Source organism: Diachasmimorpha longicaudata, chromosome 13 (assembly GCF_034640455.1).
Source record: "Diachasmimorpha longicaudata isolate KC_UGA_2023 chromosome 13, iyDiaLong2, whole genome shotgun sequence".
Lineage (NCBI taxonomy): Eukaryota > Metazoa > Arthropoda > Insecta > Hymenoptera > Braconidae > Diachasmimorpha > Diachasmimorpha longicaudata.
Window position 1 is genome coordinate 4,577,679 of NC_087237.1, and position 12,836 is coordinate 4,590,514.

The window sequence follows — 12,836 nt, forward strand, 5'->3', positions numbered from 1 at the left end:
TTATTAATCGGGAAAAATGGATTTTTTATTATGGAAAAATTGTGCTTTTTAACAAAGCCAGACGTCAAAAGTTATAATTGACTGCTTCATACCCCTTATCAATTCACAATCAGTCACAAAAATGGCCGAAACACCATTGGAATTTATGCTATTTATGCTGTCAACTATTTCAACCTTCAGAAAATATTATGTTCTCTTTTATATGGAATGATAAAACCGAAAGAATATGCAGTTCGAGGAATATGGATTGCCTTATCTGGCCAGGGCCATTAGATGTATACTAAACCAGACTTCAAAAGTAGAAATATTGTAGTATTAATTTTACTTTACAAAAAAATGTAACTATTTCCCAATCTTTTCCGGAACTTATCCTCAATATTAACATTCTTCAATTGTAAACACATGTGTCATCACTGATGATGGTCAACTTTATTGTACTGAATTTTTTGATAAACTTCAAAAGACATTGTAACTTCTAAACTTTACAATATAATTCTCGCCTTATGGCACTGGCATCCAATGATTTATAAAACTGGCTTTTAGTAATCCATTGTTCAGTATGTTGCCTATCACACCGACCAACATGTTTTTTGCAAAATTGAATACAATTTCTTTGATCTACATCTGTTTTATATTCTACGATGCTGTTAAAGGTAAAGTTTAAAAACCGTTAGTCTTCTACTTTGCAATTAGGCTGCAATTTATTAGATTGCAGAATGAAAGGTATTGTCATAAAACTGCAAATAAACATAAGATAGATTTTCATGAACCTTTATCCCTAAAAAGATGCTGAGGCACGACGACAAGCAAGAATGATTAATGCGGAAAACACCCTAATTGAAGAATTTCCATCAAATGTCTTCCTTCGTTCCGTATACAAGATAAATGGAACCCTGAACCTGTACTTCTGTAGCGGATCGCTCATTACCCCAACTCATGTACTGACTGCTGCACACTGTACCGTCTGCTACGAAAAAGGTATGGCATCCCCTTACTACCGGCTCCCTCACCAGATCTCTGTCAGAGCAGGGGTTGCTAATGTTCGTCAGCGTGGCAACGACTACACTGTTAAACGAATATATAGAGGCGACGGCTGGAACGTTCAGCATGACTTAAATCCATGGTCACTTTTCGATATAGCCATTCTCGAGGTACGTGAACCCTTCTCAGCTTGGAAATTGACAATGAGGCAAGTTATCAACTCAGATTCGATGACTAAAGACCCCCTTATTCTTCCAGTTAAACGAAGTTGTAGAGCTAGGCCCTACACAACAAATTATTAAGTTACCATGCTTTTCCCCCGAGTTCGATGAGGAAGGTATTCTGCTTGGAGCCGGACCAACATCTTCAGATCCCAATACATACGGAACGATGAAAAAAGCCACGTTTAAGGTCGTATCGTGTGCAAGATGGGTCCAAGAGGGTCTAATTTGTGTCCGGAATGAAACCGTTAATTCGACTGAGGTAAGTACACACCTACAACATTTCTCTATTTCAATGTATTGATAAAATTGACTCCTATGTTGTCCCAAGTTTTTTCAGATATTTGTTACATAAGGACAAAAGGACGAAATTAATATAAAACCTCAGTACTTTATCGCAAAAAATCCTTATCTCATAAATATTTTTGAAATAGGGTGACAGCGGTTCCGCTTTCATAATCGACGACAGAGTTACTGGAATAATGTCGGCATCACCAAACAACCGAGACTATTTTATTCTAACGGATGTCGTTAAATATTTCAATTGGATTGTGAATATTGTTGGCATGCCGGAGGAATTTGCAGACGAACCTTGGATGTCATAGTGACAAGTGGGGTTGCAGGAATATCGAATCGGCAGTCGTACATAGAAATGATTTGCTATTGATCAGCCTCTTGACTAGCCCTATCAGTGATCTCCAGGACGTAATCGACAATTATCAGCTCATTATTATTCGGTGTTAAATGCTTTCTTCAAATTTATGCTGAGTATCTTACTTTTTTCAAATATTTCTAATCAGAAACGTGATGAATGAATAATTACGATATTTGCTTTACAAAATTTCATGATCTTTATTGAAGTAAAACAGATGCTCATTATAGAATCATTTATTTGGCGGCGACTGCTTTCGGTTTTGGAAGTCCCTCCCTGAATCCATTCCTACAATGATAATAATAACACAATTAATCTACTGTCTGAATTGAAAGCGAAGGAGAGTAATCGGATTTGATAAACAATAAATTAATGAATTCTGGACGTTTCATTTTAACCCAACCAATTTGATCCTCAGCCATGAATTCCCCTCAATCATGTAGGAGCTGCTGAGCGTTGTTTAATTTTTTTCCAAGCATAAAATAATAAATACTCACTTGAACTTGCGACGAACGATCTTAAGGTGACGCATACGTCCAGTGCCAGTGGTCTTCCTCCTCTTGGCTTTGATGGACCAGTTGTCTGACAAAAATAATCAAAATTACAATGCATTCTCCTCTCAAAACCAATCAAACTGAATTTGTCACTTCTCTGTACTAGTGTTTAAAGATTTTTTTTTATTTGAGAAACTTACAGGAACGCATCTTCTTAGCTGGATATCCACACTGTGCACATTGTGACTTTTGAATGTGATAAGACGATCTGCCACAACGCCTGCAAAGCGTGTGTGTCTTGTTGCGGCGCTTTCCAAAGCTCGATGTACCCTTCGTCTATAAAAAAGACAAAACAATGTTTAACACTTAACCAATGTTACTTATGCTGTTGTGATGATCATTCTTAATTATTTTGAGCAAAATTTTAAGATCAGGAGCAACACGTGAACAAAAACATCTGATGAACCGTTGTCGGTGGGGGGTATAACCTCTGGGGTTCGAACACTCGATTAACATCACTACATTAATTATTTTTCAAAATAAATATTGGGGTAATTTTGTTTAATAGGGGGTGCTGCACTTATTTGTTTGATTTTATTTGGATTTTGTTGATGGATTACTCGAAATTTTACGGATTTTCAAGGCAGTATTATTTCCTTACCATCTTGCACGATAGAGCACTCAAAAAGAAACGACAGAGGGCGTCGGTATTCGGGACAGGAGAAACCGGATGTGAAAACGCTGAATTCTGTGTGAGAGACTTCCGGATATTCAAAATCGTTTTTGGAATGTATAATGGAGACGGATTTAATATCGTTCTTCTAAATAATTTTCTAAGTATATTTTTTTAATGAACAACATAATTAAATGGTGAAACGGTAATTTTTTAATTCATTTTTAACTATTGACCAGTTGTCTTTTTCTCAATATATTTTTGTTCAAAATTTTGAGGAGTGCCCATTACAGATGGAAATACTTCGGTTTGACGAATGTTAAAAGTATTAATTACAGGATAAAAATGGTTGAAATTAATGAACAGTAAGAAAGGTGCAAATGTATAATTTTATTAAATTTCCATGAGTCTGTCTACATCAGTTAGGACTTCTCGAGAGTAATTTCCGCCACCAGGAACAATATGCTGAGCTCCAACGAGACAATCCTTCAGCTCCGTACCCTCTTCGATAACGCAATTGTTGCATAAAATACAATTATTGATGACACACCTGCAGAAAGGGCACAAAACCGTAATCAACAAATAATAAATCCACGAATAAGTGGAAATTTTTCCAAACGTAACTTCAAAATATACCTCTGTTTAATAACAACATTTCCCATAATGACAGAGTCCGCAACTCTTGTTTTCTGCTCTATCACAGAGCCAGAACCAATATGACATTGTTTAATCGATGTTTTCTCATCTATCGACGCTAGCTCGTCGATTCTACAATTTGATACTTGAGTACTTTTGACTGTGGCCAAAGGAGAAATCACGTTGTTGGTCACATTCAACAAAGGGAATTGAGAAATCTGAAAAAAAATTCAAGCATTCGGCTGTTAAGAAAATGATGGTCCACATGAATTGGAGATATGTCCATAAAATATATATCGATGGAACAAGTTATATTTTTTCAAGTTGTTATTTAAATCCTTCCATCCTCATTCGTATATTCAGTTACCTGACTGTTGGCTAAGCTGTACATTTGCACAGTATTTGCTCTGAGTCCAAATTTATCAGTGAGTAGATGTGCATAGCATCTTATCAAGTCTCCGTGATAAGCTCCCTGGAGATCGAAGGAGTGGTCATTAAACGCTGACATCTCCCTTATCAATTCATCCGATACTTTCTCTACAGCGAATCGGAAGATATCCTCTCTGATATCCATTTTAACTATGGAAGTATTTCTGTCATCCAAGGTTTGCTTCGGAGGCCTGCTCAACTGTTTACTGACTATGTAAGGGAGTAGTTCACCCTTCAGTGTTCCAAAATTCCTTGAAAATATAGAATAAAATATTTTTCAACCCTAAACTGTGAATTTACTTCCTACATGAATGCAAATAAAATTAAAAAGTCATTACTTGTTATGTACCAGGAAGTCGAGAACCCATTTCTTCATAATATAAAAATGTGCATCCAATAATTTTGAATGAATCGTAAAGCTCGTGTGTTTCCTCAGCAATTTCTGAGAGATAGCGAAGGTCTCCTCGAAATCCGATGCGGAGGCAAGGAAAACTAGTCGGTTAGTTTTATCATCGATTCCAATTAAATCAGTCTCCGGCTTTTGTTTACTCTTAGGTCCAGGTGTGACGAATGTTCCAGGCACCTTTGGAGCTTGTAGCATGAGAGCTGTGATACTCGCATTATATTTTCTGTACGAATTAAGAATCTCAGTGATATCGATATCAGCAATTAAATCGCAGGAAACCACGATGAAGTCTTTATGAATTTTATCACTGATGAATCTCACAGCATCCGCTGTACCCAAGTCCTCACCATCGGGTATTCCAATGACTTCTGGTTTAAGGGTAAGAGAGAGTTTATCGAGGACTGAAGAAATTTCTTTACGTGTGGATTCCGTCACTACGACGATTGCCTCGGTGAAGCCAGCCTTTTCCAGGGAAGCAAGAGGGTAGTAGATCATCGGGAGATTGTGCACTGGGAGAAGGCACTTGGGCTTGCCCGCTGTCAACTCTGTCATCCTGGAGCCCTTCCCACCAGCCAACACCACGGCTTGAAATTCTATGTACCTCACCATGATTTTTATTCTTTCTCCTATAATTAAGTGAATTATTAATTCAGAGATTTGCGGGACAGTGAACCGAGTCCTAATTCCTTCCGAAGGTTCTTCACCGGATAACAATTAATTCAAGTCACCTCTTCACTTTGTCTTTCCCAGGATACCCTCAAACTCGGGGGAATTGCTCAACTATTGACAATATTGCAACAGAGGGTGCCGTGTAAACTAAATAAACAGCGACGAATATATAAGAAAGGTTATGTATACGAAACAGCTGACAGAACTAATGAGCCTATTTAAAATGCATAATTAATTTTTCGTTTGCGAAGATGTGGTGGTGTCAGTAGCCACCTCTGTCTCACATCCGGAAGACACACAAACACAGCCCCGTGCACGGCGTCTCAAGGTACTTTTCGACTGTTTCGGCAAAGAGGAGAAACCAAGGTAGAGCCCCATACCAGTGTTAGTAATCATCCCAGCCTTTGGAGGCTCTACCATCGGTTCTGGCGGCTGGCAGCAACAAAAAATTTCGTATGTAGATAATCGACTAGTCATTTATTGTCGCATAATCAACTAATTCTGTCATTTGTACTCGCTTGGTACCCGTTTGTACTGACCTTAAAATACGTTAGTTTCTCATTTATTTTTAAATAAATAATGCACGTAGTGACCTCTGCGTGCCGCAGTTTAGCAGAGATTGTAATCTCTGCTAAAAGCACGTACCTGTAAGTAAAACAGCTCTCGAAGGGGTTCGCAATAAACCAGTTTCTAAATACAGGGAGAAATCGGAGGATTGTGCAAGCTGTGATGAATATTCCAACCAAAGAGAGCTCATGTACTTTGATCATTGTTAGCACAATTTATTGACTATAATTCTTGTTAATTTCTGTGCCATTGAAAATGGAAGCTGTCTATCAGGAATGGACTTTACCATCATTCTTTTACTTTCAACGAAAACCGTCCCCCCCCTTATTCCTTCTGCATTGGAACATTTTAACTGTCAGCCAAAGGTTTTGCCAGGCTAGCACCGAATACCTCTTACCCTCCCCTCTCAATAGCCAGCACCAACATAAACTCATAATCCAAATGCATGAGAGAAAAGCCCTGCGGTGAAAAAAAGAGACAAACGAATACAAACGGAAGACGTTATATGTATTTGTGTATAATGTAATGGTATTGGTGTGGGAACCCAAGCGATTAGCGTCGAGCATAACCATCGCAGTTTGATACACACTTGTAATATTTGTGTGTTGGGTGGAAAAAGAAGTACTACCAATCGATTTTTTCATTTGCTTTTACCTCCATCAATTAGTAATACCGAACAGTGTTTATAATTAATTGAAGTGAAATTAGACTGATAATGTCATCAAAAAGGAAAAATCCAGCTGCCAAGAAGGGAAAGAATAAGTCGAGGAAAGTGGAGTACGATGAGGAGGATATTTCAAGTGAACATGAGTCTGATCTTGAGGATGCCGACGCCGGTTCGAACGCTGATGCTGAGGACGCCAACGATGATGAACTCAATGATGTCTCTAACATTCCTGAATTACGTGCACCAGAGGTAAATATTCATTGTCCTGTCATTATTGCTCGTTACATTGACAAAAAAAAGTGTTTATGTTGCTATTCTAAAATTTAAACGTCTTGCAATTTATTGGGGGCAGAGGGGAGGAGGTAATTAGTGAAGATGCTGATAGAGTGAATTTATGAAAAATTATTTCTTGCTATTTTTTATTGCCTGTTGTTTTTCAATATTTTGGGGCATCAGGAAAAATAAGAGAATATTCGTTTTTTAATCCTTTCTTGATATTTCTCGAGGGATGATAAGCTTGATGAGTAAATATAAAAAAATCTATTGTATAAAAAATTTAGTATCTTGTAAAAAGGGTTTTCTAGTTATACCACAAGTCTCATTTCTGAACGTTATAAACAAAGCATATTTCAATTTTTGCATGAAAGGCAGATCATCGAACGCTTTTTCAATGTTCTGATTTGGATTTGTTATCGTTTATATAAAATGGAGGGGTTGTTTTTTTTTAGGGAGGCTGGGGCAAGCCTGGAACCTTCGTAATGTGTGGATTAACAAATTGGGATCAGGCTGGACGTAAAGCACCGCCGAAAGGCTCGAAGGTAAACATTGGACGGAGCTTGTGGACGCCACACACTTTCAAGAATCTCAATGGGGCCAGGGTAAGACTCGTTGTATCTGGCCCAGCTGCTTCTCACTGCGTCGTTGTTACGGAGGACGACAGGTGTCTCGTATTCGGAAGGAATGACAAAGGTGATTTCTTATGCCCTGCAAAATTTTTATTTACTGCCATGAATATTATACTATATTCGAAACTAATATTTTCCACAATATTGAGAAGAATTAGTAATTATTAATATAATTATTAATTCCCTAAAAACCCAATCATTTTCTGACATCCTCAACTACCCCCACAGGACAACTAGGAGTGGGCGACACAAATCGTCGCGATGATCCAACCGAGGTTGAGGCCCTGAAGGGTCACACAGTGATAGCAGCAGCCTGTGGTCGTGCTCACACCCTCTTTCTCACAAGTCGTGGACTAGTTTTTGGAGCTGGTGACAACAAACTGGGGCAATGTGGCGTTGGTAAAACCGATGCAATGATCACAACAGCAACTAAAGTCAAATACTCAGGGGCTCCAATCGTTAAAGTCGGCTGTGGTGCTGAATTTTCCATGATTCTGGATATAAAAGGTGGACTCCACTCGTTTGGATCCCCAGAAAATGGTCAACTAGGTCACAACACCGATGGAAAGTACTTTATTACGAGCACTAAAATGGCATTTCACTTCGAAAAATCACCCAAACGAATTGTTCTGTACGTGGAGAGAGGCAAGGACGGTCATGTAACTCCACTTGATAGAGTTGAAATAACCGATTTTAGTTGTGGATATTATCACACTGTAGCTATTGACAGCAAAAGTCGTGCTTTCTCTTGGGGCTTTGGGGGAGTTGGGAGACTTGGACACAATGAGCAGAAAGATGAACTTGTTCCACGATTAATCAAGTATCTTGAGCCGCCCAATCGTGGAGTCAGATCCGTCCACTGTGGTAGTACTTACAGTATTGTTATCAATGTTCATGGCACTGCGCTTATGTTTGGACAGACTAAACGCACTGGCGAGGCTAATATGTATCCTAAACCCATTCCTGATCTTTCTGGATGGGAGATCAGATGTGTTGGAGTCAGCCAGACCAGTGTTGTTGTTGCTGCTGATGAGTCGGTCATCGCTTGGGGAGCTAGCCCTACTTTTGGAGAACTTGGTTTTGGAGAAATGAGAAAATCATCAACAACTCCAATGGAAGTAAAAGCCCTGGAGGGTCTCTACATCACAGCAATAACTTGTGGACTGTCTCACACATTAATGATAGTCAGAGATGATACTGAAGAGGAACGAGCTAAACTTGCTAAACTTGAAGTCTACTCATGCTAAATTTCTCCCCTCGACTCCTCTCATTTTTTATTTTTTATCTCTCATTATGTCATTATGATCTTTCCATAGAGGTACACGGAATTGAGTTCCCAAATCATAGAAAAATATTCAGAGGCAAAAATCATCCAGGTAATTTTCGAAATATCCCGTTAACCATTAGTTTTTAAAGAACATGTCCGGATACATTTTTTTTAAAAGACTGTTTTCGAAAGTTCTAGATATTTTGCCTGAATACCATTCTGTCACGAGATTAATGCATAGCAGAGAAAAATGAAATTTACTCAATTTGATCACTTCGCCCCCTCAGACTAATCCCAGAACATTTAACAAATAACTCATAATGATACGATAAAACAATTTGAAATCAGCTGGGTAGTTCACTTAATTTGCATCACGTAAACTCAGTGAAATGAATGAACTGATACATAACATATTTTAATACGTTAATATTTTTATCACTTTTTGCGGTATGAAAAAAATTTGTCAGCCTAATTAAACTAGAACGCCATTACAGTAATAGTTATTTGTACAATTGCTCCATGATCAGTTGTTAATTGTATTCAAATAATTTCAAAATCATCTTACACGGGTACCTGAGTATTGGGCGTTATTACATAATAGTGAAATTAATTTTCTAATTGTTCTCATTTCATTGAAATTCTGCCAATGATACGGAGATATTAATCGCATTTTATAAGTCATCACATTGAAACAGAAAAGTATTATCTACGAAACTGAACACTAGTGAGAGGGAGTGGGATTAAACTATGTTCTCTCATCTCTTCGCACTACATTATAGATATCGTGGATTTTAGAGGAAAATGTCCAGGTACTTCATTTACAGGAAAGTTCATTACTTGGAAAAAAATATATTTCGACATCTCGTAAACGTTTCATTTCCCAGACAAACTCAATCATCTAGAATTTTATGCTGCACTTTTTACATTTTACTCTTTCAAACAGTAAAAAAATGATTTTCCCATTTTATTATTTTTCAATTTTAATTGCATTTTACTCGAGATTGAGCTGATGAACATTCTTCCATAGTTTATACCAATGCCAGGAACATAGGGAATCTTGAATAAAAACGATCGTACGTGTTTATACTTAGATAACAGGACATGACGGAACTCGCCTCGTGCACTGAAGAAGAGAGAGGGAGAGAGAGTAAATGATAAATTAAAGAAAATAAGACTTTGGATATAAACTTCATTAAAATGAGAACTGCCAAAACGAAATGTACAATTAAAATCACTCATCCAGCCCCCAAAATGAATAACTTCCATGTAATATAACTAATTTACACATTAGGGTTTTATGTGGTAAAACGAAATTAGATGTAGATTTTACTCAAAGAAATAAATGAAATGTCTTTTTTTATTTTTACGCACAACTGTAACGGTACTTCAAGTAATGATGAACTGCACTCGGGTAAAAAATGAAAATAATTATTAATATTGGGAGCGTCATTAGATTTTTAAGTTGGTGATGTAAACAATGATCCACGAAGGATAATAAATACGATTTACTAATAAAATTTCATCGTTGTGAAACATCAAAAATAAAACGAGGAAAAGGCCCACCATTTCAGGGAATCATTTGAGGCATGAATTATCTTGAGCTTTTGGGATTATAATTGCCATCTACAAGTACAAAGTTACAAAGTTTCCGTTCACGGCGTTGGGTCTATTTATCACGGACTTGCTCAGCTCTCCGATTCCCTTTTGAGAAACTGACCATTGAGAACCCCTTGGGGGTCTTGTAGGTTATGGTTACAAGTGTCAAAATAAACAACCCTCGTCAGAGAAGCGACAAAACAATCGAGTAAATGCAATATTACCAAAATGACAATCATTTAATAAAAGTAAAAGACACTAATGAGCATCTTCATCGATCTCATCAATGAACAATCATGAAATCAGTATACAGATTCGGATTTTTGTTCCTTCTCCTCGTGAGCTTGATAATACTCCTGAATTTTACGAACCAACGGTCAATCAACAAAATTGTTGACGTAAAAATTGAGGAAACAGTGGAACATGCTGAATCCATTGTTCAGACCTCGGTGAAGGTCATTATCCAGGATGAAGTGGTTATCTGCGTTGTTGTCTGTGGAGACAGACTGGACGAGGCCCTAACGATGCTCAAATCTGCTCTTGTATTTACAAATAGATCACTGAAATTCTTCATTATCACTGAACCAAATCTTAGCATCGATTTTGATGAGAAGCTCACAGATTGGAAGTACAAAACAAATAAGACATTTAGTTACGTCATTAAACCTGTTGAGTTTCCTGAATATAGCGATGGTGTCGTGTGGAGAAAATTGTTCAAACCCTGTGCAGCTCAGAGGCTTTTTTTACCTGTGAGTACAATATGAAATAATTAAAAATTTTGGATTATTTGATTCAAAGGTTCCCCTGATACCAAAAAACCGGGAACTTGTATCTGAGAGATGACAAAGCACCTGTTGGAAAGCAAACCAAATCTCATAAACAAATGATCCCGTAATTAAATTTTGTTTTCAGACTTTACTTAGCAACGTAGACAGTGTTCTATATGTCGACACAGATACCCTCTTCCTGGCTCCTCCCGAGATAGTGTGGGACGAATTCAAGCTCATGAATTCATCTCAACTGGCAGCTCTGAGCCCAGAGCACGAGGACCCCAACACCGGGTGGTACAACAGATTTGCCAAGCATCCTTACTACGGAAAATTAGGGGTGAATTCCGGAGTGATGTTGATGAATCTCACGCGAATGCGAGAGTTCAGGTGGACAGAGTACGTGATCCCCATCCACAAGGAATGGCGGCTCAAAATAACCTGGGGAGATCAGGATATCATCAATATTATCTTCTACTATCATCCTGAGAAGCTGTACATCTACTCCTGCAGGTACAATTATCGTCCAGATCATTGCATGTATATGTCTGTGTGTGCTGAAGCAGAGCGAGAGGGTGCACTGGTGGTACATGGCTCTAGGGGGGCCTTTCACTCGATGAAACAGCCACCCTTCAGGGCCATTTATCGTGCCATGCAGCAGTACCAGTTAGATACAGATCCTTACGAGAATCTTCTACTGCCAATGGAGGGCTATTTGACTATGGATAATACGTCCAATTGTGAGAAAGTTTGGAAGGCGTTTATTAAACAACCTCAGATACACCTGGGCAGGGACCTTGTTAATTGATCGGATGGAGATGGCTTGTTAGACATTATTTAATGACAAGATTCATTCGTAAAACGGCGAAGGTTAATTGTTTTGGACTTTGCATGAATCTCAAAAACTTTATAGGATTTTTTGACGGGTATATACATATATTTATGTATGATTCCATTATGGGGCCATTTTGGTAAAGCGTATATGTTATATATGATCAGTTTGTCATGTGTGGATTTTTAGTCCATTGATGTTTTATGCAGCCAACACGGCTAATAACGAATTGGTTAAGTAGCGAATTGTTAATTCGAAAACGTCGAGTGATCCTCCAGTCGAGGTTTTTAACAATATTTCTCAATGTAAGAGATAAACTTTATAAAAAGGTAATAATAATTTTCTACCTTAAATTTCGAGATATTCGCTGCAAACGGTTTATTAATTAACGATTAATTGTAATGTTAATACCAGAGAGAACTGATGAAAACTGTGATGTTTTTTCTATGAAATAATTTCTTCACTGTGTCTCTATTTAAATAAATTACAAGTTAATAATTCTGCAAAAAAATCCAATTTTATCAGCGCTCTTTGTACTTCTAATACCAGATTAAGTAAATTATACGAACGATATTACGTATTTACATAGTAGATATACTGTTATCATATTTAGCGATGACTAATTAATAAAACAATTTTTGTTTTATCTTCAAACATAATTATATCGTCTCATTTCAAACAAAGTTATCACTCATTGTTATTCAATGGATAGAATGCTATCAAGCTGCCAGATGATAAATCCCTCAGAATTAATTGACTAACCAATTAATTTGAAAAACGCTATTCAAATCGTAACTTGGTAGGATTGTTTATAAATATTTGTTATAAGCTCAAAGGCAAATAAAATTAAGTGGTAAAAATTTAAGGAAGTTATTATCGGGGCACTTCAAGTAGTGACCTCTGTATGACACATTTTTCACTAATCAATAATTAAATAAATAAATTATTGAATTACCAACGATTCCCTATCGATATGGGCGGATGATGGCTCTCAAAACTTTTTTAAATAAAAATTTTTTTTATTCATTTATGGAAATAATTTTTTATAAGAACTATAAAATCTCACACTCATCT

At 37.3% G+C, this 12,836-nt stretch overlaps 6 protein-coding genes across 7 annotated transcripts; 3 read left to right on the plus strand and 3 right to left on the minus strand.

The window, feature by feature from the left end:
* Nucleotides 1-331: 331 nt before the first annotated feature.
* LOC135168779 (trypsin-like) lies at nt 332-1,898 on the plus strand. The gene is made up of 4 exons (XM_064133297.1): nt 332-653; nt 787-1,151; nt 1,240-1,464; nt 1,637-1,898. Exons 1-4 carry the CDS (start codon nt 560-562, stop codon nt 1,805-1,807), a joined length of 855 nt encoding a protein of 284 aa, XP_063989367.1. The 5' UTR covers nt 332-559; the 3' UTR covers nt 1,808-1,898.
* Nucleotides 1,899-2,029: 131 nt separating this feature from the next.
* Nucleotides 2,030-3,072, minus strand: LOC135168789 (large ribosomal subunit protein eL37). Its single transcript, XM_064133309.1, has 4 exons — nt 3,010-3,072; nt 2,549-2,684; nt 2,352-2,436; nt 2,030-2,142 (listed from the first exon to the last, which is right to left on the minus strand). The coding sequence occupies exons 1-4, from the start codon at nt 3,010-3,012 to the stop codon at nt 2,091-2,093; spliced, it is 276 nt and encodes a 91-aa protein (XP_063989379.1). The 5' UTR covers nt 3,013-3,072; the 3' UTR covers nt 2,030-2,090.
* Nucleotides 3,073-3,391: 319 nt separating this feature from the next.
* On the minus strand, nt 3,392-5,438 carry LOC135168773 (translation initiation factor eIF2B subunit gamma). Of its 2 annotated transcripts, none has more exons than XM_064133289.1 (5): nt 5,197-5,438; nt 4,425-5,118; nt 4,025-4,337; nt 3,658-3,875; nt 3,392-3,571 (listed from the first exon to the last, which is right to left on the minus strand). In XM_064133289.1, the coding sequence occupies exons 2-5, from the start codon at nt 5,099-5,101 to the stop codon at nt 3,415-3,417; spliced, it is 1,365 nt and encodes a 454-aa protein (XP_063989359.1). In that variant the 5' UTR covers nt 5,102-5,118; nt 5,197-5,438; the 3' UTR covers nt 3,392-3,414. The 2 variants fall into 2 exon arrangements, with proteins under 2 accessions (XP_063989359.1, XP_063989358.1); XM_064133288.1 differs by having other exon boundaries at nt 5,221-5,436.
* On the minus strand, nt 5,197-5,931 carry LOC135168785 (uncharacterized). The gene is made up of 2 exons (XM_064133306.1): nt 5,701-5,931; nt 5,197-5,593 (listed from the first exon to the last, which is right to left on the minus strand). The coding sequence occupies exons 1-2, from the start codon at nt 5,929-5,931 to the stop codon at nt 5,393-5,395; spliced, it is 432 nt and encodes a 143-aa protein (XP_063989376.1). The 3' UTR covers nt 5,197-5,392.
* Nucleotides 5,932-6,189: 258 nt separating this feature from the next.
* On the plus strand, nt 6,190-10,084 carry LOC135168769 (protein RCC2 homolog). Its single transcript, XM_064133284.1, has 3 exons — nt 6,190-6,644; nt 7,124-7,364; nt 7,529-10,084. The coding sequence occupies exons 1-3, from the start codon at nt 6,444-6,446 to the stop codon at nt 8,545-8,547; spliced, it is 1,461 nt and encodes a 486-aa protein (XP_063989354.1). The 5' UTR covers nt 6,190-6,443; the 3' UTR covers nt 8,548-10,084.
* A 143-nt stretch (nt 10,085-10,227) lies between these two features.
* On the plus strand, nt 10,228-12,779 carry LOC135168776 (glucoside xylosyltransferase 1). Its single transcript, XM_064133293.1, has 2 exons — nt 10,228-10,912; nt 11,076-12,779. The coding sequence occupies exons 1-2, from the start codon at nt 10,460-10,462 to the stop codon at nt 11,736-11,738; spliced, it is 1,116 nt and encodes a 371-aa protein (XP_063989363.1). The 5' UTR covers nt 10,228-10,459; the 3' UTR covers nt 11,739-12,779.
* Nucleotides 12,780-12,836: the final 57 nt, after the last annotated feature.

What these genes read in the sequence shown, in the direction of transcription:
- LOC135168773 (XM_064133289.1), bottom strand. Translation starts at nt 5,101, where the DNA reads ATGGTGAGGTACATAGAATTTCAAGCCGTGGTGTTGGCTGGTGGGAAG. An exon ending in GACTTCCTGGTACATAACAA is followed by an intron (nt 4,338 to 4,424) that starts GTAATGACTTTT and finishes TATATTTTCAAG; the next exon opens with GAATTTTGGAACACTGAAGG. An exon ending in AATGTTGTTATTAAACAGAG is followed by an intron (nt 3,572 to 3,657) that starts GTATATTTTGAA and finishes CCCTTTCTGCAG; the next exon opens with GTGTGTCATCAATAATTGTA.
- LOC135168779 (XM_064133297.1), top strand. Translation starts at nt 560, where the DNA reads ATGTTGCCTATCACACCGACCAACATGTTTTTTGCAAAATTGAATACA. An exon ending in ATTCTACGATGCTGTTAAAG is followed by an intron (nt 654 to 786) that starts GTAAAGTTTAAA and finishes ATCCCTAAAAAG; the next exon opens with ATGCTGAGGCACGACGACAA. An exon ending in AAACCGTTAATTCGACTGAG is followed by an intron (nt 1,465 to 1,636) that starts GTAAGTACACAC and finishes TTTTTGAAATAG; the next exon opens with GGTGACAGCGGTTCCGCTTT.
- LOC135168785 (XM_064133306.1), bottom strand. Translation starts at nt 5,931, where the DNA reads ATGATCAAAGTACATGAGCTCTCTTTGGTTGGAATATTCATCACAGCT. An exon ending in AGAAACTAACGTATTTTAAG is followed by an intron (nt 5,594 to 5,700) that starts GTCAGTACAAAC and finishes TGTTGCTGCCAG; the next exon opens with CCGCCAGAACCGATGGTAGA.
- LOC135168789 (XM_064133309.1), bottom strand. An exon ending in AGCTAAGAAGATGCGTTCCT is followed by an intron (nt 2,437 to 2,548) that starts GTAAGTTTCTCA and finishes TATTTTTGTCAG; the next exon opens with ACAACTGGTCCATCAAAGCC. An exon ending in ATCGTTCGTCGCAAGTTCAA is followed by an intron (nt 2,143 to 2,351) that starts GTGAGTATTTAT and finishes TTATCATTGTAG; the next exon opens with GAATGGATTCAGGGAGGGAC.
- LOC135168776 (XM_064133293.1), top strand. Translation starts at nt 10,460, where the DNA reads ATGAAATCAGTATACAGATTCGGATTTTTGTTCCTTCTCCTCGTGAGC. An exon ending in CTCAGAGGCTTTTTTTACCT is followed by an intron (nt 10,913 to 11,075) that starts GTGAGTACAATA and finishes TTTTGTTTTCAG; the next exon opens with ACTTTACTTAGCAACGTAGA.
- LOC135168769 (XM_064133284.1), top strand. Translation starts at nt 6,444, where the DNA reads ATGTCATCAAAAAGGAAAAATCCAGCTGCCAAGAAGGGAAAGAATAAG. An exon ending in CTGAATTACGTGCACCAGAG is followed by an intron (nt 6,645 to 7,123) that starts GTAAATATTCAT and finishes GTTTTTTTTTAG; the next exon opens with GGAGGCTGGGGCAAGCCTGG. An exon ending in ATTCGGAAGGAATGACAAAG is followed by an intron (nt 7,365 to 7,528) that starts GTGATTTCTTAT and finishes CTACCCCCACAG; the next exon opens with GACAACTAGGAGTGGGCGAC.